The 21,969-nt window shown below is 44.8% G+C and overlaps 1 protein-coding gene across 1 annotated transcript in view; it reads left to right on the top strand.

The window, feature by feature from the left end:
• LOC306753507 (solute carrier family 22 member 23-like) overlaps positions 1-21,160 on the top strand; it is a gene marked incomplete at both ends in the record, with an annotated part of 28,909 nt that extends 7,749 nt beyond the window's left edge. Inside the window, 7 exons of the mRNA XM_079237382.1 lie at positions 11,363-11,531; positions 12,898-13,025; positions 14,726-14,828; positions 15,379-15,614; positions 16,651-16,683; positions 18,381-18,504; positions 19,297-21,160. Of these exons, the coding sequence (XP_079093508.1) occupies positions 11,363-11,531; positions 12,898-13,025; positions 14,726-14,828; positions 15,379-15,614; positions 16,651-16,683; positions 18,381-18,504; positions 19,297-21,160 (2,657 nt within the window). The remainder of the gene's footprint in view (positions 1-11,362; positions 11,532-12,897; positions 13,026-14,725; positions 14,829-15,378; positions 15,615-16,650; positions 16,684-18,380; positions 18,505-19,296) is intronic.
• Positions 21,161-21,969: the final 809 nt, after the last annotated feature.

The raw sequence follows: 21,969 nt of genomic DNA, 5'->3' as shown, positions 1-21,969 counted from the left end.
ACCAATGAGCCCATGAGTCGCCCATATCATATGACATAATTATTTTCCAAACTCATTGAATCACGCGAGAGTTCCATGAACGTAATTGTCGCATGTTGAGAAATGCAAATCTTGACAGGCCTGTTTACGTCTGTAAGCTATTATTGGACAATCACTGTTCCTGGGAGGAGGAGCAGGGTTTGGCAAACAGTCCGTACAAATATGAGTACTTATCTGTGTTTACCGTGTATATAGAAAGACTATAGATAGATAGATACTTTATTAATCCCTAAGGGGAAATTTGTTGTCGTAGTTAAAAAAGAAAATGAATGTGGAAATATAAAAAGGATTAAATAAAACAAAGTATAGTAACACATCTAATTAAAAAGATAGATAACAAAATATATAAGAATAATTTTAAGCATTTCAATTTTTTTCTCCCACATTTATTTCTGTAAATATGTGTATTTTTTATATGTCTGCAGATAGACCTTTCTCTTCGTGTTTCCACATTTATTTGGTTGTTTTATAGATTATTTTATGACGCTCCTATGACTCCATTCTCAGGACTTGAAACCTTTGAAAACTAGCTGCTGCTTTGGTTCAAGTGGAGAAAATCCTTTTCATTACATTATTACAAAACAAAAGTGCAAAGGGAGGAGCAGCAGTAATTCAGCTATAATGCAGGCCTTCTCCATTGAAACTCGAAATTTAGCTTTTGGTCAAACAGCTTTTTTTGCACTGCAAGGTTTAAGGAGCATTTCCCCCTGTTGGGCCGGAGTAAATATTTCAACACCATGACTGAAAAAAAATCTAATTTCAAAATATCTCAACAACGGTCTGGTCTTGACGCAGACTTGCTCTGCCTCGGTCCTGGTCTTGACTTGGTCTCAACCCCTCAAAGGCTTGTTCTTGCCTCGGTCTCGATACACTCTGGTCTTGGTCATGACTTGGTCTCGGTTTAGGCGGTCTTGACTACGATGCTTTGAAATTCTTGTTTAATTTAAGAATATCAGAAAAAATCTGAATAAAATCAGATTAATGTGATGAACATACTTAAGGACTGGAACATATCCGTATTGTAGTAATGCTGTGATCATGTTCACAATATTAATTTAACCCGTACCGTCCCACTCTTAATACGTAGTATCCTCCCACTGCTGCTGCTGCTCTCTTTCTGACCAGATACACCTCATCAAAAGCCTATTCTACTTGTATTCTTGTCTCTAGCTCAGCGGTAAGAAGAGTTATTGTGTTGCGGTGACCTCCTGACATTTATTAAATTGAATGCCATTGTCGGGATAAATTCTCATTACAGAACAACAACCAGTACCAGCCTCCCTACCCTTGAAGCGAACTCGTAAATTTTCAGGTGGAAGGGGCTAGGGGGATGGTGTGGTAACGTATAGTTTCACCCATCACTGCAGGAGGAGATTGAAGTCTCCTCTTATTTTGTCGCTAGTTTATTTGCCGGCCGTCCTGATAATTAGCCATGCAGCTCACGCACTCTCTGGTCTCCGCAATGGATCCTTAAAAGCCTCTTTGGCCGCAGTAATTGACCAGTGCAGGGGGAGGTGGCAAAAGTGGAGGGAAGGATGAGAGGGAAGAGAGCAAGGGCAAGATGATGAAGGAAGGGGCCCTTAGTGTCCTTGTCATTCTAATGTACTCCACAATGTATGCCTTGGAAAGCTTCGCCCCGCTCCAGAAATAGAAGGGCCGTTTGGTCTGCTCCCGGGACAAAGGAGAGAGGGTGGGACAGAGGGAGGCAAAATGGTGGAGTTAAGCTGTGCAGTATGGTGGCCTATCAATTTTAAATGAACTTGACATCTGCATCCATTGTTTTCACATCAGCCTACAGTTTATGGTCCAGTACATCTGAGGTTCTCAACCCTGTGGTTGGAACATAATAGGAGCTGTATACAGCTCATGTACATAAATGCCCATTTGTTTGTATAATCTTTGCATTTATCTTGTGAAATATACAGACAAATTGCAGAGAAAAATCAGGAATTTGTTGAATTGGTAAGTCGTAAATATGTATAGCCTCATTTAAAAGCTCCACTGCTAAATTGTATGATTTAGACTTGATACTGCAGTTCATAGTCTTTTATTTTTTTCGTCTTGCAGTAAACAAATGTGCGTCGGCGTTACCGTCGTAATAAGATGAGATTCATCTGACGTGTTCTGCATAGTGGAGCAGTAAGCAATTAAACTTGCTGTTGTATACTGCCAGAGCAGCTGAACAGTATTTGACCACATTTCTAATAAACTAATAAAAGAAAACGGTATTGTAATGTGTCTGATGGTTTAGCAAGGCTGCATTCCAAATAAACTGCATGTGTATCTAGATAGTCAAATTATTTTGAGTAAAGATCATTTTTTTACTCATCAAACATGTCCTTATGATTCTTTGGAAATGAATTATACATCCGTCTATGACCTTCATACTGAAGTATTTAATATTGGCAAGTGCTCAACCTGGACAGGGCTGAGCCGGACAGATATTTGTTCGAGCTTTGCATATTTGTATAGGTTTTGTGTTCCTATACTGCCGCCCTTATTTCTGCTTATGCGTGGCCTCTGTCACGTGATATTTACCCTGCAGCCACTCTGTATTGACAAAACTCCCGAGAGCGGCTCCAAGAGGAGGAGCACAGTCGTTCAATAACACATTACCGTGGCGAAGCTTCGTTTTTAGGCGTTCTGTCAGTGGGCCTCATGCTAAGAGCGAAGCAAAAGCCAATATTCATTATAGTCCTGACACTGTCGGTCACATAACATTTCTGCATGTAACGCAGTGAACCAAATGACCCTCCTTTAGGGGGCCTTACTTTGTTTGAGTCTGCTTACAAAGTCGGCGCCGAGTCCCAGCTTCGGCTGTGTTTACACTGGAGACATTACCCTAATCCCCCCCTTCCCTATCAATTCACATGCAATTAAGTCGAAGTTCATGGATCTTGAATTTACAATCTAAAAATACGGTGATTGCAAACCTTGTGTTTTGGTTGGGAAGAATTGCATCCTTATGAATTGTACAGTAATTAGACAACAATGCCTTCCTGGAACTCCTGTATATGACGACCTTGTGCCCTGGAGCATCATTGAGAAAATCCAGTGTGTTTTCAATGGCGAGCCTCTTTTCAAGAGCGTAGAGCAATTTGTGCGCGGCTACTATTCGTTCCGCCAGGATGGCCTGTCGGAGCACACTGCAGGGCCAAAACGCGGCTGATCTGATGTGACACCGAAACGCTAACTGCCACAAAGAGACGGAACAAAAAGGGGAAAGATAATTGGTGGCCGTGTGGTTTCAGACAAAAGGAGAGAATGACGACCAACTAATATGAGTAGATGAAATGGTAAATTACAGAATGAGAGGAATGTTGAAACTCCAAAAAGGGACAGAGAAAGCAAGATTTATCACCTCTGTTTTTGAAGAATGTTCGTCTGAGAGGTAAGATCCAACTGCATCACCGCCGCAAGTGCGAGGGAAGTGTTTCTGTATGTTAACATTGAGCTCTTTCATGAACTGGGTTAATGCACAGTACGTTGAATCTCTAATATGTTGGCAAAGTATAGCAAGGCCGATCGCTATAGAAAGTCATCTAATGCGGTGCTGCTATTTATACCCCAGTGCTACATTAGTGTGCGCTAGCCTTTTTTAGCATCCCAGCACCAGTCAGAGGCCAGGCTGCCATTGCCTATAGCTTAGCATCGTGGTGCAGCTCACTAATGTGTTTTTACATGACAACACCCTCACCTTCTCAGCCCTGCCCCTGACCCGCCCACCCCCCTCGCATACAACCAGCTAGCTGAGTCATGCTAGCTGGCTGCACCGGGGGTTTTGTGAGGGGCATTTAGCGCTCAGTTTGAGAGATTGTGATGCTTTTCTATACATGCATTGCTTTTTTTTCCTTCCCTTTGGTGTATTTATTTACACCGAAAATCAGTTAACCATTATAATTACAGCGACAAAAAAGTTTACATACTGTAAGTCTTCTGTGAAAAAACTGTGTGTGTGTGTGTGTGTGTGTGTGTGTGTGTGTGTGTGTGTGTGTGTGTGTTCCCGGGGTAATGGTTTTCATCTCGCACCTTTTTTAATTTCCCGAAAGCAACTATTAAATGTTAATAAGAGGCAGGATGTTTACTTTGAGAAGTCTCCATAATGGCCTTACGGTAAAGAACAAATTCATTTTGAGTGGCGTTCTTCCTCACTTTCCTGCCTGGATGAGACGAGGCACGCCTCTACAAGTCTCGTGTGTGTGAGAGGCCTAGTAGAGTGAGAGACAGTAGACAAAGAGTGAGCTACAGATGCACAAAGACATCATAAAGAGCTTTATAACTTCCCTGTCGGTACCCTTTGCCATACATACCCATGACTACTCTGTGTGTGATGATCAACAAGGAAAAGGCTGTCCTGGAACAACCTCAAGATGATAGTTTAGGTTTGAAAAGCTGACCGGCTCAAATAGTCACTTATTATATTTTAATAAGGGATGGTATTCCTTTTGGGGTTTCACTCTCTTTCTCACACATTTTTGCTTTCTGAGGTGTTTTTTTAATCTAGCCAAGGGATATCTCCCACTAGTATTTGATGTTTTGATCTTCCAGATTTGGTTTTCTGGTCATCAAGATACTTCAACATTTACAAAATATTGTTTACGAATCATCAATGTAAAATAACTTTGGGAAAACCTGTTGCAATGCGCCACAAAATGCCAATAATGGGACCACTCCATGTGCGTAAATGACCTTGGCGTCCAGGTCGAGCTAGTTCTGTGGTTTTGTATCGAGCCCTCGCTAAAAATGCACAACGCATATACGTTATTTCTGTTGTCCCTAGAGGATTTGACTCTGTTGATATTTACGGTCGCTGCTTATGGAAACTTGTCACGTCTAGGAGAGAAGATGGAGGACGAGAAGAGAGAAATGGACCGAATAAACGGGAGAGAAACGGACTGTTTGACAGAGAGAAACGTATCACATTTATGTCTATTCAACATCTTTTATATGACCTCGTATTAGCAAGTGAAATGTCAAAGCGGTCTTTATTCATTCCTTTCATTTTTTGTATTCACGTCCATACGGTGATATTGCTGCTGACACACCCCGCCACTCAAACTGTATTGATCGTGAGGTCTATGTTTGCTCTCACTCCTTTGGTCCATGAACTGGACGAGTATGAGTGGTGCTCACACATGCACACGGAAGATGGCGTTATACCAGAAACTATTACCGTAGTGCAGCCAGGACATTCCCTTCAAGTCTCATCACGGTTGCAGTGCCCAACCGTGATGAGCGTTTCAGTCTGCCGGATTTGCTCTGCTCATGTGATGCCTCAGAACAAATCTGTGCAGGCTTGACACGGACTGTCCCTGAGACGAAGTGATGTGCATGTGGACCCTGTCGGAGTATAGGTCGCGGCCATATATGACACGGTATATAAAGCATGCGGCTGTGCCATCCGCAGCATAATCCGTTTTTATATTGCATCTACTATTCATAGAAAATGTGAGAGAAATAGAGCAAAAATAAAAGCCTCTTGAACATTTCCTCTTTTTTTTTTTTTTTTTAGGATTCCTATTCAGTATGCAAGTGCAAATGACTGGTAATGTGACAACACTCATATCCTCTAATCTGATCCGTAAGAATTTATGAGGTCACATGTTTTTCCACAGCTATCTGTGTGCATGCTTCCTTCCTTATGACAGTGGACTAGTGCTCCTCTATTCAGACGGCATGGTTTGTGATGCATGCCTCCTGATGCAGTGCTATGCTGCATTTATTAGGCTAGGCCAGGCCGGTCTTGTCCGCCTCACTGTTCCTGCGTGGCCTCTGACGAGGAGCTTTTGTCTGTGTGGTGCCCTCCTGTTCCCTCTGCACAGAAAGATGGAGGCTCTGTGTCTATTTGTCTGTGTAAACGGCTTCCTTTGTGGCAATGTCCGATTCCCGTCTGTTGGCACAGTCTGCCAGACGGTATCGCTTTGTTTGTCCTCCTTCCTCTCCTAACCCGTCTTGCTCTCTGTGTTTAAACTGCTTGTGTGCATGCCATCGATGGATATCGCTCAGAATGGCCTGACCCGGGCAGCGTGTGCCAGATCTGGACTGTGAAGAGAAGCTTTTCATTACCCATCATATGGCTATATCTCCCCGAGGACAGCTGCCAGCTCCGCCTCACACCGCTGCAGAGATAACGTGCTGCCATCAGATTTACTGTACCTTCCTAGTCCCTTTTTTGGATGTTAAGATACGCCTGAAAAGGATGCAAAAGGCTCCTCAGAGGGGCCGGGGCATTGATGTGGACTGTGTGCAGACTGCAAATTAATTTAAGCCAAAGGTATTTTCCATGATGCACCGTCCTCATCCTTCCACACACTCCGGTCTGCCGTCTGATAAATGGGTTAAGGTGCAAACTCTGTTTTTTCCCCTACTGTAAGCAGGGTTAAAGTTCCCTTTCGTGCAGAGTTTGCTTTTTTGGTTGCTGAACAGACTTCCTCGCCTCACGCATTAGGCTACAGGAATATCTTACAGCTGGGTTTCTTTCTTTTTTATATCTTTATTTAGAAGACTGCTTCCCTGTTTTTTTGCAGGCACACTCTGGGTGACCTACTTCTTAACCCCTGTTATTTGTCCAAGGCGTTGCAGGACATAACCTCAAGCTATCTCGTGTTGCAAATCGTGAGGAGTGAAGTCCAGTGATTGTCAAAATCAGCATGGGCAACCTTTGCACTTTTTTCTTTGAAGAGTGTAAAAATGCATGCTGTTTCACTTTTGGTCAGGCTGAAGTGAAATGGCTCTTGTGTTCATGCAACTCTGGACGTAGTCTTATATTCATGTCAAGCTCTATATCAGACACTGTTCTGTATCTCCCGGGGAGCCGATAGCTTGGTTTTTGTGCTGATCTTTTTGTGTGCGGGAGGAAGGGGGTGGGTTAGTTAGGATATACAAACCCACGCACGCACAAACATTATCAAAGGAAATTACTCTCCTGGTGGTGATTTACTTCTGGTTTGATTGCTGAGATTCCCCCCACACACGGCTCAAGGGGAAGTGCCTGTGGCTATAGTTGGCATTCTTTGCACGTCTAGATAAGGCACTAATCAATGGGGATTGCCTTGTTCTTTGTCAATAGCCCATTTTCAGTGCTTGGAAAAAAAGAGTTTCTCTGCGCTAACACAATCACCCTCTATATAAGTGAGGAATAAATACTGAGTAATCTCACAGGATTCTTTGTATGTTATTTAATTGTAAATAAACTGCAGTTTTCCCACATGTATCCAGAATATCAATGATCTAACATCAGTAGGGCTGGCTTTCTGCCATTGCTTTTTGGATGACTACGTCCTAGTAAAATGCAACGAGTACCCTTTTTTAAAATTTTCTTTTTAAGACAAAGCTGTCCTATTCTCAGAGACTGTGCTCTCGCCCCCACACTGTCTGATTTCTTCTCCTGTGTGGTCGCCATGCTCCACTGAGGATGCAGTTTGCCTTCACACAAAATTCTCTTCGATCTGCAGTAACTCCCCCTAATCAGGGAAGTATCGTTGGCTGACGATGCTGTACCAGCCTGCCACTCACAGGAGGCACTCCAAAAAAAACTCATCAGCAGCTTTGCGCGTGCCTGAATTGAGTTTGCTCTCGCCAAGCATTTCCATCTTTTACCACAGCTTTGCAAGGTTTGGAGCTCCAGCAAATGTATAGATGAAAAGCTTGCACACATACCAAGGATGGTCTGGATGAGTCCCATTTAGCACACTCGGGCATATGAGCTCCCTGAGAACATTATTATGTGTAAGAGACTTGGGTCGTGAGCATCTTTTAATAAACGGGGGACACATTCTTGGCCTGAATATGTTTGTGGGAAACACAACTCATGCAGATGCTGTACAGGACGCACGAGGGGCCTTGGTTTCATGAGTGTGTGAATCATTGGCCTTTACAGTCACCAGATGTCACTACAATATTACACACCCATGGGAGACTGTGTACGGTAGAATGCTTCTTTTTTTTTCCGTGGTAATTCTTCCGTCACTATTTTGAATGGGTGTGTCTAGGTCGGCGGATGTGGAGGATGATGACGGACGATTGTTTCTCCGACTGCAGGGAGGCTTAAAAGAGGAGATGTCACAAAGACCCCCTGCACTTGGCTCACTAGATCATTATGATTTTAATAGATTTGTTTTAGTAAAGGTGCCCGCAGGCCAGGGAGGGTGTTGTAGTAACATACCTCATGGAAGAGAATTGCAAAAAAACAAACCATAAACAAATGCTTCCTATTTGAAAACATTCTCCTCCATATTGGCAGCAGTCAATTTGAGCGTACCGAAAAAGTTCTGTCGGGTCCCATAGCTCAAGACCGTGTCGCAGCCTTCACTCGACAGCCCTCTCCAACTGGAGGAAACGGCGGTTCATGAGCACGAAACCCAGACTTGTGATTGTGATTCGGAGGTCTGGAACCATCTGGTGTCACTCATCCTGAGGCGTGATCATTTTTACAGTTTGCGCGGTAAACGACGCGGAAGAACACAGCTGCGCGATGGCGACCGCAACACAGCTGCACTTTATTGTTTCGGCTGCGACACCTGCAAGAAGGCTTTGCCGCTCCAGACTTGAGAGTTAGTCATAATTCTGCCGCATAAATTCATCACGTCAAACAACCCCCCCGTGTTATCTTTCGGTACAGAGAAATGCTTCAGAGTCTCCTCATCATTCAGTCATACTTAACAGATTGAGTGTTCAGGATTAGGCAGTGAAATCCTGGCACCGGGCCACGTGCACCTCATGTGACCAGTGAAAGGTCGTGACATTAGCCCGTGGGTACAGGGCGTGGCTGCACTGAGTGCATTTAGTGGTCAAGCAATCTCTTACGCTTGTAAAACAATGGCTCTCCTTGACTGAGCTGCGTACTTCAGAGGGGGCGAGTGAGCTAGTGTGGTGTGTACCAGAGACTCTGATTCCCTTCTCTAGTTTTGCCAAAGTCAGCAAACCAGCCAAAGCCTCTTTGGGGATTATCATCCTCATTAATTGGCTATTGGTTTGTTCATTGATGTAATTTCCACCTTGTATACCATGTGTCCAAATGCATAAGAGGGGGCGGGGGGGTTCTCACCTGAGATCCTCAGTGTGTATGTGTCATCAGATTAGTTTGTGGTAGATTAATGTCACTAGAACACAGGCTGCAGAAGGGCATTGTGGGAATGCTGATGTAGTGGGTTGTGGAGGATTAAGGTCAGCAGTTGTAAGGAGCTCAGGACTGCTCAGGACTCCTCATTCTGCAGCTTTATCTACAGATCATGGGGCATATTGTTTAAATATATATTTACGCTATAATTGATATAGGCGGTACTGTCATAAGTCTGTGTGTGTGTGGGCGCTTTCCCATAGCTCACCACAGGATGTACTCTTTCCGGTCACGTTGCAGTGGCCTGTTCAGTGCACAGGACGCCCTGTAAGAATTCCAGATCCCATGCAGTCCGTAACCAGTGAACCGTCACTCTTCTCGGGGCAGTACACAGACAGGGGGGGTCCTGAGGTTAGTTGGTTCAAACTCAGCAGGTCTTGCACCCATCGCCCTGCTCTCAGCTCACTGGCTTTGTCATTCCGGCTGCGATAGTGTCCGTGAACAGAGAGCATTATTCATGTCCTCAGAAGGGGGCAAGTCTTAATTGAAATTCCGGTCTCTTCCACTGGAATGAAGAGAGGGGGCCGTGACACCCACTGTATTATGCTGGCCTTGTCACCTTGAAAGGCCCATCTGGAGACTGTTCACATTATTGTGCAGCAGAAAAGACCCATTAGAAAGAAAGAGAGAAAAGAAAAATCATGAAGTATAACAAAAAGGGATGAATGGAGCTGGACAAAAGAGTTGGGCATTGCGGGAATAGCAGCATTACAGCACTGCTCGCTGTGCTACGGTTTGATGTGAAGCCAGCCTCTCCACTGCAGTAACTAAAGGGCTGGACTGTCTGTGGTTGCTGGCTGCCAGTGTGGTGTGCATGCTAATGGCTGGCTGAATGAATCGGAGCCATTCTGATAGAGGAGAATTGAGTACAAGGAAGTTCTTTCTGGTTAGTTCACTCTCACAGCGGCCTACTGTCTCAACAACAACAACTGTACATGGGGCTTTTCAGCCTTTATTCAAGGTCACCGCATATATCATGTACTGGTGCTCTAAAATGTAAAAATATTTGTTGAGACCCATTGATGATTTTTTTTTTGTATGCATCTGTTAATCATGTCGTCTATAAAATGACAGGATTAGTTTTGAAAGGTTTCCCAGAGCCCAGTGGGAATTGCCTTATTTATAGTCCAAAGATATTATATTCATAGAGACAAGATCCTCACATTTGAGAATTTGGTAAAGGGACGGAATTGATCATCAAAAAGTTTCTCACGATTAAGTCACTTTTCAGAACCAATAGACACTCACCTTTCCTGTTTGCCAACTGCATTGTCACTGGCTCCGATGCTGGTTCAGTGGGACAAGTGTCAACTGGTATTAGGAGGGTTTCTTTGTGTTAAAAGCCACAGCAGTTGTGGCTCACGTTGGGAGTTGTGAACGACGTGCACCTCTCTTCATGTGCATAGTCATCATCATCATCATCATCATCATCGTCGGGCTCCATGTCCTGGCCTGTCTGCCTCACCTAGTCAGAGGTGCTGCTCTGTTTTGATAATTGATTCATCAGCTCTGGGTTGTTTCTGTCAGCATGAGGAGAGAACGAATGTTCAAACCCATGTTCTTTTTTGGGGGGATTGGGTTGCACCAGCTATTTGTGACTCCATTACCCATTAAAACCTGCCGTAGCTGGTAAAGTAGACATTGCCAGGGGGCGTCTGCCGATCAAGTTAACTGCCAATGCTTTGTAAATGCATATTTCTTTCTATCTTTTAGTACATGCATTCATAAAGCATAAAGTATTTTATATCCTATCATTGGTATTACATTTTAGAATATGTATGTCATGTTGTTTTTGTGAAATGCAATTTAAAATCTTCCTAGTTTACGTCAGTCAGATATGCCGACCATTTTCCATAAAAGAAAACGAGCTACTGGATGAAAAAAGTAATATACTATTATTTATTATTTGTATAATACTAAACGAGTAACAACCATTCCCAAATTTCATTTGGTGCACTCTGTATTAATTTAGAGATTCATACATCTTATTATAACACGGCTAAGTTTGAACTCGCAAAAAGCTGGTGTCCTATTGAAAAGAAAATCTTGAATGGGATAATTGCCTTGTTGCGGTACATGCCCATGTTGTGTCTTTGTCAGTTGCAGAAAACCCACTAACACTCTCTCTCTCTCTCTCTCTCTCTCTCTCTCTTTCTCTTTCTTTCTCTCTCTCTTTCTTTTTCTCCTCTTGGTTCTCTCCGCCAGGGATTGAGCTGTGTCTTCCGGGATGGCGCTTTTCCATGACCATGGTGGCCAGTTTTGTGGTGCTGGGCGGTCAGCTGCTGATGCCCGTGGTGGCATACCTCTGTCGCGACTGGCAGGTCCTCCAAGCTGTCATCACCTGCCCCTTGCTGCTGATGCTCTCGTACATCTGGTGAGGAAAAGACCCGAGCATCCGCTTCCCTTTGTTGCTCCGCCCGGGTTCTACACGAGACTGAAATGTGTGACGACGGCTGCAGTCGCATTCTACGCATGTTAGATTCCAGGCAACTCTTTTAATAGTGTAAACAAGGCCTTATCAAGCCAAAGATGCTTTAGCAGATTTACGTGCTGCAAACAAAGGAGAAAGTCCCTTCAAGGACTGGTAAATTCCCGGCTGAATTAAATGTCTTTTCATTAACTCATTTGCAAAGACCTCTACGGTGACTGCAGTATCTCTAAATAAAGCTAAAGCTCAGGCAATGTGCCTCCTCCTCTATTTATTCTAGCGTGATGTACACTGCGACACAAATCTGCTGATATGTACAAAGCCAGCAGAAGAAAAATCCAAGAATATAGTTTTTATCAAAGGCCTTGGTTTTCTTCCATGATGTGTCTGAAGAGTCGACGCTGGTGATGTGATGCACTCCAATCAGTACAGCACACAGAGGGCAGTCTGTAATCTTTTGCATACACATGGTCACATAGTCACTGTTATCCCGACGAATGAGTGAAAACAAGCCGTAGCTTGGCAGTCAGGTGGCAACACTGTGGAAGACGCACGTCTTGTCTGCTTTGATGCCATCGTGGCCTCGCTGGCTGATAACGACTCAAGGACATGAAGCGGGTCGTTAAACTGATTATTTCTCACGGGTATTACTGGATGTTGGATAAGTGGACTCGCCTTGCTAAGGCAGGGGAAGCTTTTATTGTCAAACCAGCCAACACTGTCGCCTCTTTCTACGTGTGTAACAGAGCCAATGAGACGCTGAATCGGCAAGTATAGAAATCCAGCTGATTTCCCAGTTCAACACTGCAGTTGACCTACATTCACTGATTTGGGGAAACGATTTAAAACCACACCAGTAATGAAGATCATGTACATCTTGCACTGTCCCCCCCTTGTAGATATATGTTCTATAGAAATGCAACCAAACTTTGCATTGCTTTTGCTGACTCTTCAAAATTAACATGCAAGGAAAAAACTTCACCCATCACAGGAATGTGTCCACTGCTGCCACATAACTCGATACAGCGACCAGATAATCAAGCACAGCAAACGGGTGCAGCAGTGACTGTTTATTGCACTTTAAAGACATCTGGTCCGGTTAATTTGAGGCCATGCAACCTGTAATTGGCCTGCGAGTGTTTTTCCTGTTCAAGAACACTTTGAATCTTTTCTGCATTTCGTTTGAAAAAATGGCGCACTGATGAACAAGATTTGATACTTGTAACCCTGATTCACAGAGTCTTCCGCCAACCTTTTGAAAGCTGGACTTATTTCATCTTATTAACCAGGACATCCCCCGTCTTTCTGACAGGATCTTCCCTGAGTCACTGCGATGGCTGCTGGCCACTCAGCAGTACTGCCGCTCCAAATGGATCATGGGACACATAGCAGAGAAGAATCGAGTGAACATGGAGCTCGACAGCGAAAATATCCTCACGGGTAAGAAATACATCGGCACGCTTGCGTTAAAAGGCTGCTTTTTACATTTTTATGTTGTGATTACTGTGTGTAATATCAAAGTAGTCATCGGGTCTTTTATAAATCTGCTGCAGGATCATCTTCCAACTTTTCTTCTTTTTTTAAAGAGCTGGGTGTGTGGTCGTATCCCCAGCTGTTCTTTTCCTAAATAGACAGATTGACATGGGCTGTATCTGCTTCCCGTTGGGTTACCATAGAAACAGACCACTTCTGACGTAGCAGTCAGTGTTGAACATTACATTAAGAACACTCAAGAACGGTAATTAATGTAATCACAGCCTGGGTTGATGGACACAGCGGTGCACAGATGGCAGATGGACGAACGGCTGCCGTGCCCTTTGACCCCCCCACAGGGTTAGCTGTGTCTGTACAGAGGCAAAGAACTACTGTATGTTGTTGTGAAATGTCATATCAGATTGCATTTGTATTAACCTTCAGCGGCACTGTTTACCACGGTATACTTTTTTTCCCCCTCCATTGTTGTCCAGAATTTATCAATCCACTGCTGGGAAAGAGGAACCACTCAGTGTGAAATTGACTGCACTTTTTCAAAACCGGCCGTGTGCTGATGCAGCATTGAGAAAAGTACATTGCCTTAGACATTAAATTATCCACTCTTGGTTTTTATAGTAACTGGCTATCCCCAACCCTCACAGTAATATTTCCCACTTTTAACTGCTCGGCACTAAATACAACATGGAGCTCTGAATGTGCTAACGGCTGCAATACACAAAGCAGTTGAGCAACTGTTTGAAGCGCTCAGACACACGATGCATGCGTAATGAGTACGGACTATGTCATCTTTTAGAAAGTGAGCGGATTGATTTACATCTAGATCTTACACATAGATGGAGATAGAGTTGTGTAGCCTGGCCAGGAAGATCTGAGTGGTTGCAGACCGAGAAAACCTTGAAGCGGCGGCATCGCGGAATACTGTCACATGCCTGAGTTGACACAAGCGTCCCGCAAAAGCGGAGGCGGGTTTCTGTGGCAACCTGATAAGAAAACATCCGCTGTTTGCTGTGTCACACATCACCCGCCGGTTCAGGGGTGTTGCTGTTCCTGTTCCACTGTGAGCGTCGGCATACCTGTCTCACGAAGCAGCGGGAGAGTTGTCACGTGGGACGAAACCTGCTCATTAAAAAAAAATGGGAATTTTCTTTGGTCTCGAGGGCGTCCTCGTTTGACCCTTTTAGAGAACCTGTTGAGCCTTTCACTGTCACCTGAAAATTCACTCTGATTAATTAAAGCTATATATATATATATATATATATATATATATATATATATATATATATATGGATTATATTATTAGTAATTAATTAATTCAGATACATTGAAATCAGGTTGGGCTCATATGCAAACAAACATTAGAGAACATTGCTACTTGATACTTAAAAAATCTATACCTGCCTGAACTGAACAGTTTGTATTTTGGTGTTCAGACATAATTGTATGTAGCGATGCTCCAACTTTGTAATAATAAAGCACAATAGTAACGTGTTTATGGAATGACCAAATGTCCAAAAGAAGCTGAGTCGATCCAAAAGGACCGTCCCTTTCCAATAACTTAAAATAACATTTCTGTTCAAATACTGACATGGACCTCAAAAGTCAGATATTAGTGAGGCTCTCAGAATAACATGTCTGCTTGTTTCCAGAACTGCAGGGAGCTCTTCAGAAGAAACCCAAGAAGACGTGCATTGTGAAGATGGTCGGGACGAGAAACCTGTGGAAGAACATCGTTGTGCTCTGCGTCAACTCGTAAGTGTTTGTCTTTCTACATGTACGTGTGTGTTGGAGGAACACCAAAGGGAGAGAGGGAGAAAATAAAGTGAATGCGTGTGTGTGCTTGTATGTCTGTGTTGGGCGAGGCAATGCCAGTCAGACGCGCCATTTTGTGCAGTGGAGATGGCACTATTAACCTGGAGGCTCGTGGCAGAATCGATCAGTGGCCCTCGGTGCTTTTGCTATTTCCATATTTGCACCGCTCTCTCTCTCACTTTTCATCCCCGGTGGGATCTCTCCTCTCCCCCCCCCCCCACCCGTCTGAGACCATCTTATCTCTCGAGCTGGGCTGACCAAGTCAGCATTAATTTTACATGAGCAGTGTCCCTATGAAACATTAGATGACCACGAGAGGGGGCGTGTGGGGCTGCTTGTGTGTGTGTGCCGATACGTCGGTGTTTACATGTGGGCAGTTTTGTTGAGATCAGTCAAATGCAATAAACCTTGAATCATCTCTTTAGATCTACTTGGATCTATTTTCTCCGTCTCTCGCCCTAACCTCTCCCTGTGTGTGTGCTTCACCCAGGCTAACCGGCTATGGGATCCACCACTGCTTTGCTCGCAGCATGATGGACCCCGAAGCTCAGGAGACGACCATGTTCCACAACTTCTATGCGGATTATTACACCATGGCGGGCATCGCGGTGGCGTCCAGCATGGCGCTCTGCCCGGCGGTGGGCCTGATGGGCCGGAGGGGAGGCCTTCTCATGTTTATGATCATCACCGCCCTGGCGTCGCTGCTGCAGCTGGGCCTGCTCAACTGTGAGTATGAGGAAGGAGGAGCACGCGTCCACCGAGGATGGTATCACGGTGATGGTGTTGGTTGACTTTGAGTATTCGAAGACACAGACAGTATACAAATACTGTCTGTGTACCCAAAGCTACATATATCTTATTCTTCTGGCCGATGGAGCTCCAAAAAGGGTCCTGCTGCTTGAAAGGCTCACTAGAGCCAAGATGTTTGCTCATTCATGGCAGAAAATAAATCAAAATAATTTCTTAAGCATAAAAAAAATTGAAACAAGCATAGGACCTTTTTTTTTCTTCCAAAATATATATCTTAGGGATGTTGGAAAGTATTGAAAATACTTGACTTGACGAAAAAATAAATATCTATTTGAAAAAAGAAGTAACCAAAACACGTTTTGACGAAGCTAAAGTCAGAACCTCCATTATAGCGGAGATAATTCATCAGTGATTGACAGTCGTTTTATGACGGTATTATCATATTGCATCGCATCCCACAACATTCTGGCCAAATGAAGGATTCCAAGCTAATTAAAAAGTAATGAGGTAAGTTATTGTTGTATATTGCTCCACATATATGAGTAAGTGTGTACAGTAGAACACCGTTTGTTGCATTAAATAACAACACGACTCTCTAATGTTATTTTTTTATTACACTTCATATGTACACGCACACACACACACACACACACACACACACACACACACACACACACACACACACACACACACACACAGCTGCTATACAGGAGCTTAGCGTTCTGCAACTGTTTCTAATGGAGTCGTCCAACATGATTGTAAACTGTAAATTTCGCCAATGTGTACCAAAATAAGTGCTCCAGGCGATCCAAACCAGTGCACCAGTCAGACACAAACGAGTGCGCCTTAATGTTTAACCTGAGTCAACACATCAAGGTTATGCTCGTGTGTCATGTTCTCCCTTGAACTGTTTCCATTGACGAGCTTTGCTCAACTTGTTTTTGTGTGTTTGACGATTGCTCTGCTTCGTGTCTCTCACTTATCTGTTCATCTCTCTCTCCTTCTCCTCCAGTGCTGGGGAAGTACAGTGTCCACCTGAATATAAGTAGGATAATCTCTCCATTTCTATTCTATAATTATTATTTTTTTCGGCTTGTCGAATGTGGATTCATTTGTCTTGCGCCACTCATCACTTTAGGCTGCTGCATTATCTTGATGAGGTTTTGGAGAATGTGCTGCATACAGACTCCTGCAGTACTTCATCAGGCGTGCACACACAAGCCCTTCAGAGGCACATAATGAAGTCCGAGATGTAATTATGGCGAGCTTTTCACTTATTTATCCCTGTTGTGTTGAAGAGGGTTAGCCTCTTTGTAATAGAGCCGTGCATCTCACAACGAGCCGACCTTCAATGTTCCCCTCTGTTTATCGGTCTCTTTATTCTCTAAGGAGCTGATCACAGAGCAGACTCTGCTGATCCTCTTGAAGCCATCTTCAACATGTCTCATTCATAAAAACAAAACACTTTATTCAAACCATCTTTGGTCCAAATGGGCTCTTTGTATACATGTCAACAACTCATTAAAATGAACCTAAGCATTGGGAATACACATTTTCTCAAGGTTTTCTAAACACACCGTTTGAAAATAGTTGTAGTGATACACTCTAAAACGCTATTATCTCATTGGATTCAGTTTTAGTAACTTGTGTGCTTGAATGTTCTCTTTAACTGAAGTGACACGGTTAGTGGCAGGAAGCAGAGGACTCATTAGAATTTTAGATTTCACCACTTCATCTACGTCATGTTGAAGTTCAAATACCACTGGATTTGAAGCATTTCAATATTTAACCTTGAAATTAGTTTTTATGCGATTTGAGTGCTTTGAAGTTGTCTTTTTTTTCATGCCAAAAATGTAATAAAATGTAGGCACGCCAGGGTACATTTGTACATTTCCGTGATCACACACGCACAGGTTAGACAGTCATTCATGTGTAGTGCATGACTTGTTTTCAAGTCTACATGTTACATGTGTGGTTACCACATTTCTAAGGAGCAATATATCAGAAAAAAATATCTGAGCATGAGAAGTAGTTTATTTTTAGCAGTTTATTTTATCATGGCGAAGCATTGAAACTTTGCAGCGCCGCCCTTTAGCGAGTAAGTCACAGTCTTCACCGTGACGTATCGTGGGGCTTCAGGCTTTTAATTTTTTTTCAAACAAAATTTCACACGGATCTGATTGACCTGCCAGTCCACAAACTAACTTCCTGTTGCCAGGAGGTGGCGCTATGACTCTGATTCAAAATTATTGTGTTTGACCTCAGGCCGGGAAACTAATAAGGGAGGCAAAAATGTTTAGCATAATGGACATAATGTCTGCCCAAATTACAACAACTGCCTGTATCATGGTGAAAGAGATAAATAAATTCTTTAAAATCCATTCCCTTGTAATAGGAAAAAAAAAGAGGCACATACATAACTTCAAGAGGCTTTCTTTTTACGTCTCAACCTTTATACCTACCAAATGTCATCCATGGAGCTGAAACACACCACAGGGCTACACAGTGGGGTGCTCGGGCCCTAATGAAGTATTTGGTATTGGTTAAATGTCACAACTGTGTTGCTTGTACAAATAAGTTATTATTATCGCGTTTATTTCTTTGCTTGCCTGTATCCTCAAGTTTCACAATTTGACATATTGCTGAAGTGCTGCAATACCATCTTTTAAGCACAGAATAATTTACTTTATTATTTCAATATACTGACTATACATTGTGTGTGTCTCCTGCTCTTGTCTGCAGATGACTCGGGTAAGCTGAAAAATAACTTCTCCGTCGCCTTCTCCATCATCGGCATGTTCTCCTCCCACGCAGTCAGCAACCTGAGCATCTTCTTCTGCGCCGAGATCACGCCCACTGTGATCAGGTAGGCCCGCTGCAACACTGGGGCTTGTGCCATTTTAGAGATGGACTGCCGAAATGTGGGGGGGTTAAAACATGTTTTTTACTCTCGAGCAGTGAAAACATCCGAGTTTTTAATGTGCAGCATATTGATTAGTCCAGTGTGTTCACGTTTGCAATAATTTGTGTGTGTTGGCATTTTAAGTGTACTTTCTACACCTATTTCAATGCCCCGATTTTATTTAGTAATTCAGTAAACACAGTGGCTGGTGTCCTTAGCCTCACGTGTTCCTGCAGATGGATTAGCTGCTGCACCTCCTGCTAAAAGGAGGGTATGAAACTCATCGAACAGACTCTCACGGTTCAGTGTCAAACGTAATCCAAGTCTCGTACAAATTCGCCATCCCCTGTGAGAATATCTGACACTGCACTGGATATTCATTATCTGGGGTTATGTAAGGGGTGTTGTTTCCCTGACGGTGCTCCGCAGGCGACCTCTGGTGGTGAAGTGGGGCCGTTTCAGGAGAGGAAAGGGGCCGGCGGTACTGCAGCTCTCTCTGCTGCTGTTGTGCTAAAATGGCATTGATGTGTCAACAGAAGAGGGGAAGGGGGGAAAAAGATCCTCCCTGTTCATATAAATGTGTTTATATAAATGAATTTGGTGATAGTTCCGCACAACATGCAGATAATGATTTACTTTAATTGCAGTCAACTGTCTTCCCATTTTGGGGTTGCTTATACAAGGTTTTATGGGGCCTGTTAAATATGTGTGATCATAAATCCTGCCATGTCATAACATTTTTCCGTCTCATCATAGGGGTGGCGGGCTGGGCCTGGTGTTGGCCAGTGCCGGCTTCGGCATGCTGACCGCACCCATCATGGAGCTGCACAATCAGAAGGGCTATTTCCTCCATCACATCATCTTTGCCTGCTGCACGCTCATCTGCATCATCTGCATCCTCCTGTTGCCCGAGACGCGCTACCAGCCCCTCCCCGAGACCCTCCCCGACGGCGAGTGCTACACCCGTCAGCCGCTCCTCCCGCCGAGGAAACCCGGGGAACAGCGCCATCTGCTGCCTCAATCCGAGAGCAGCAGGGACTACACCAGGGTGCATGACACGCCGCTCCACGAAGCGGCCGCCACCGCGGTGTCCACCATGGACTCCACCGCCTCGTCGGCGGTGGATTTGACTGCTCCGTCCGTCGGGGATCTGTCCGCCCCCACGTTCATGGAGGTGCACCCTGGCAAGCCTCCGCCGAAAGACCCCAACGGCCACTCTGTTTCCTCCTTCTCCACGACCCCTGTCACAGCCCTGGGCAAAGGTGGCGTCGTACACGCCAGTAAAGAGCACCTGCTGTCTTCGACTCCTCTCCACAAACTCCCGTGCATCACAGACCCACTTTTAGCCGATGCCGACGAACCTCCGCCGATAGTCCTGGATTGTGCCGTTTTCGAGATGAATGACATTTGCCCTTCCGCCGCAACGGAGTCGACCGCTTCCCCCTCCCCCTCACTAGACCGCTTCACTCCCCCTGTCCCTCAAACTGTACCAGCCTCCTTATTGATTCGCACCACGCCCATCATCGAACCCCCGCCGAGCTCCACGTTAGAATCCCCCAACCTGGAGGGAAATGACATTGAGGATATTGGCCTGAAATTTGACCCCCCTTTGCTAGAGGTCACAATTGCTCCTTTAGCAGACTCCCCTACTCCTTTAGCAGACTCCCCCACTCCTTTAGCGGACTCCCCCACTCCTTTAGCAGACTCCCCCACTCCTTTAGCAGACTCCCCCACTCCTTTAGCAGACTCCCCCACTCCTTCAGCGGACTCCCCCACTCCTTTAGCGGACTCCCCCACTCCTTTAGCGGACTCCCCCACTCCTTTAGCAGACTCCCCCACTCCTTTAGCGGACTCCCCCACTCCTTTAGCGGACTCCCCCACTCCTTCAGCGGACTCCCCCACTCCTTTAGCGGACTCCCCCACTCCTTTAGCGGACTCCCCCACTCCTTTAGCGGACTCCCCTACTCCATCTATGCATGACAGCCTCCCTCCGTCCCTGAGCCCCTCTCCTGTTCCCATGACTGAGAACAACATGTCCGCTGACCCACCCACCTCCGTTAGTGTACCCTTGGAGAATCCCACCCAGTTAGAAATAGTACAGGAATCTACATGTATTAGAGACCCCCCCAAAACTCCTGTCACAGAACCTCAACCTCCCTCTCCCTGTGTTTATGATATAGCTCCTTGTCTCCCTGCTCCCCTGAGCCCAGTCACCGTTTCCCCTTCACCCACTCCTCCTCCTCTACCCGTTGACTCAGGCCACGCGTCCTCTGCGGCCTCTTCCACTCCCCCTGTTGTAGATGATGTCGACATAGCCAAACTTATTCCCACCACTCTCCCCGTCACGGACATTGTGCACACCTCCTTTCCAGAATCCACCGCTCTGACTGTTCCACCCACGCAGGATTCAGCGGCGGCGGCAGCAGCAGCAGCAGCAGCGGCTCCTTCCCTCGCCATAGTTCCAGCACCGACTTCCGTCACCGATTCGGGCTCCACAGAAGCGGCTCCCTCCTCTCTAGTGAACTGCACCGTCTCCTCCCCCATAGACTCCGGTGTCCTTCTCGCCAGGGGCGACGCCGTCACAGAAAGCAACACTGTCAATGGCGTGGCGTCGTTATGATCCACAGTCGCAGCCGGGAGGAAGAGCGTTGCGGCTGCACGAGGAAGCAGCCCATGCCACGCCAATAACGGAGAAGGGGGCCGAGGAAGGGGGCACAAACTGTCCTGCCCCAACTTCAGGCACTTCCTGAAGGTTGTCCCCACCTGGAGTTGACTCAGTCATGTCTTACAGAGACACCGTATGTTTCTCAGCGTCCCCACCCACCCTTCCTGTATTTAGCCAATAAATGAGACCACGCAAGGGAGAGAGTGCCAGAGGCTGTTTCGTGACAATGTGGCAGTACCCTCTGCTCTTTTTGAATGTCACTGGAAATCACCAGCCTTCAAACTACTTAAATGTAAATGAACGGAAAATCACTGTCTGTCATTTCCAAGAGTCTTACAACTGTACCCACAATCACTAAGAGGACTGGTGAGACATAAAATGATGCTAAAAACAAACGAAACAACAACAAAATCACTTGTACTTTTGCTCAAATGAAATGTTCGTCTAACATATTTGTATAAAAATGCCTTACTTGTATGGACACAAAAAAATCTGAATGTTGCAGCATATTTTTTTGCAGTTACACAAGTAACAATGAAATTAGAGGGATTTTTCTGAATAAAACGCCAAAAACTACTCTGACCAAAATTAAATGTAGACATAGTGCCAAAAAATTAGTATAAATACAGTATTTTCCTGCTTGGGGAAATACGTGTTCAGCGCAGTCCCCTGCCATATACTGTTTGTGGATTTAAGTGAATCAGATGAACCCTTTTTCAAAGTTCAGAAATATAAAGAAGTAAATTGCTTATCAAATTAATAAA

This window comes from Taurulus bubalis (genome assembly GCF_910589615.1).
Source record: "Taurulus bubalis genome assembly, chromosome: 1".
NCBI lineage: Eukaryota > Metazoa > Chordata > Actinopteri > Perciformes > Cottidae > Taurulus > Taurulus bubalis.
This window is presented reverse-complemented; position numbering and strand designations above follow the sequence as displayed.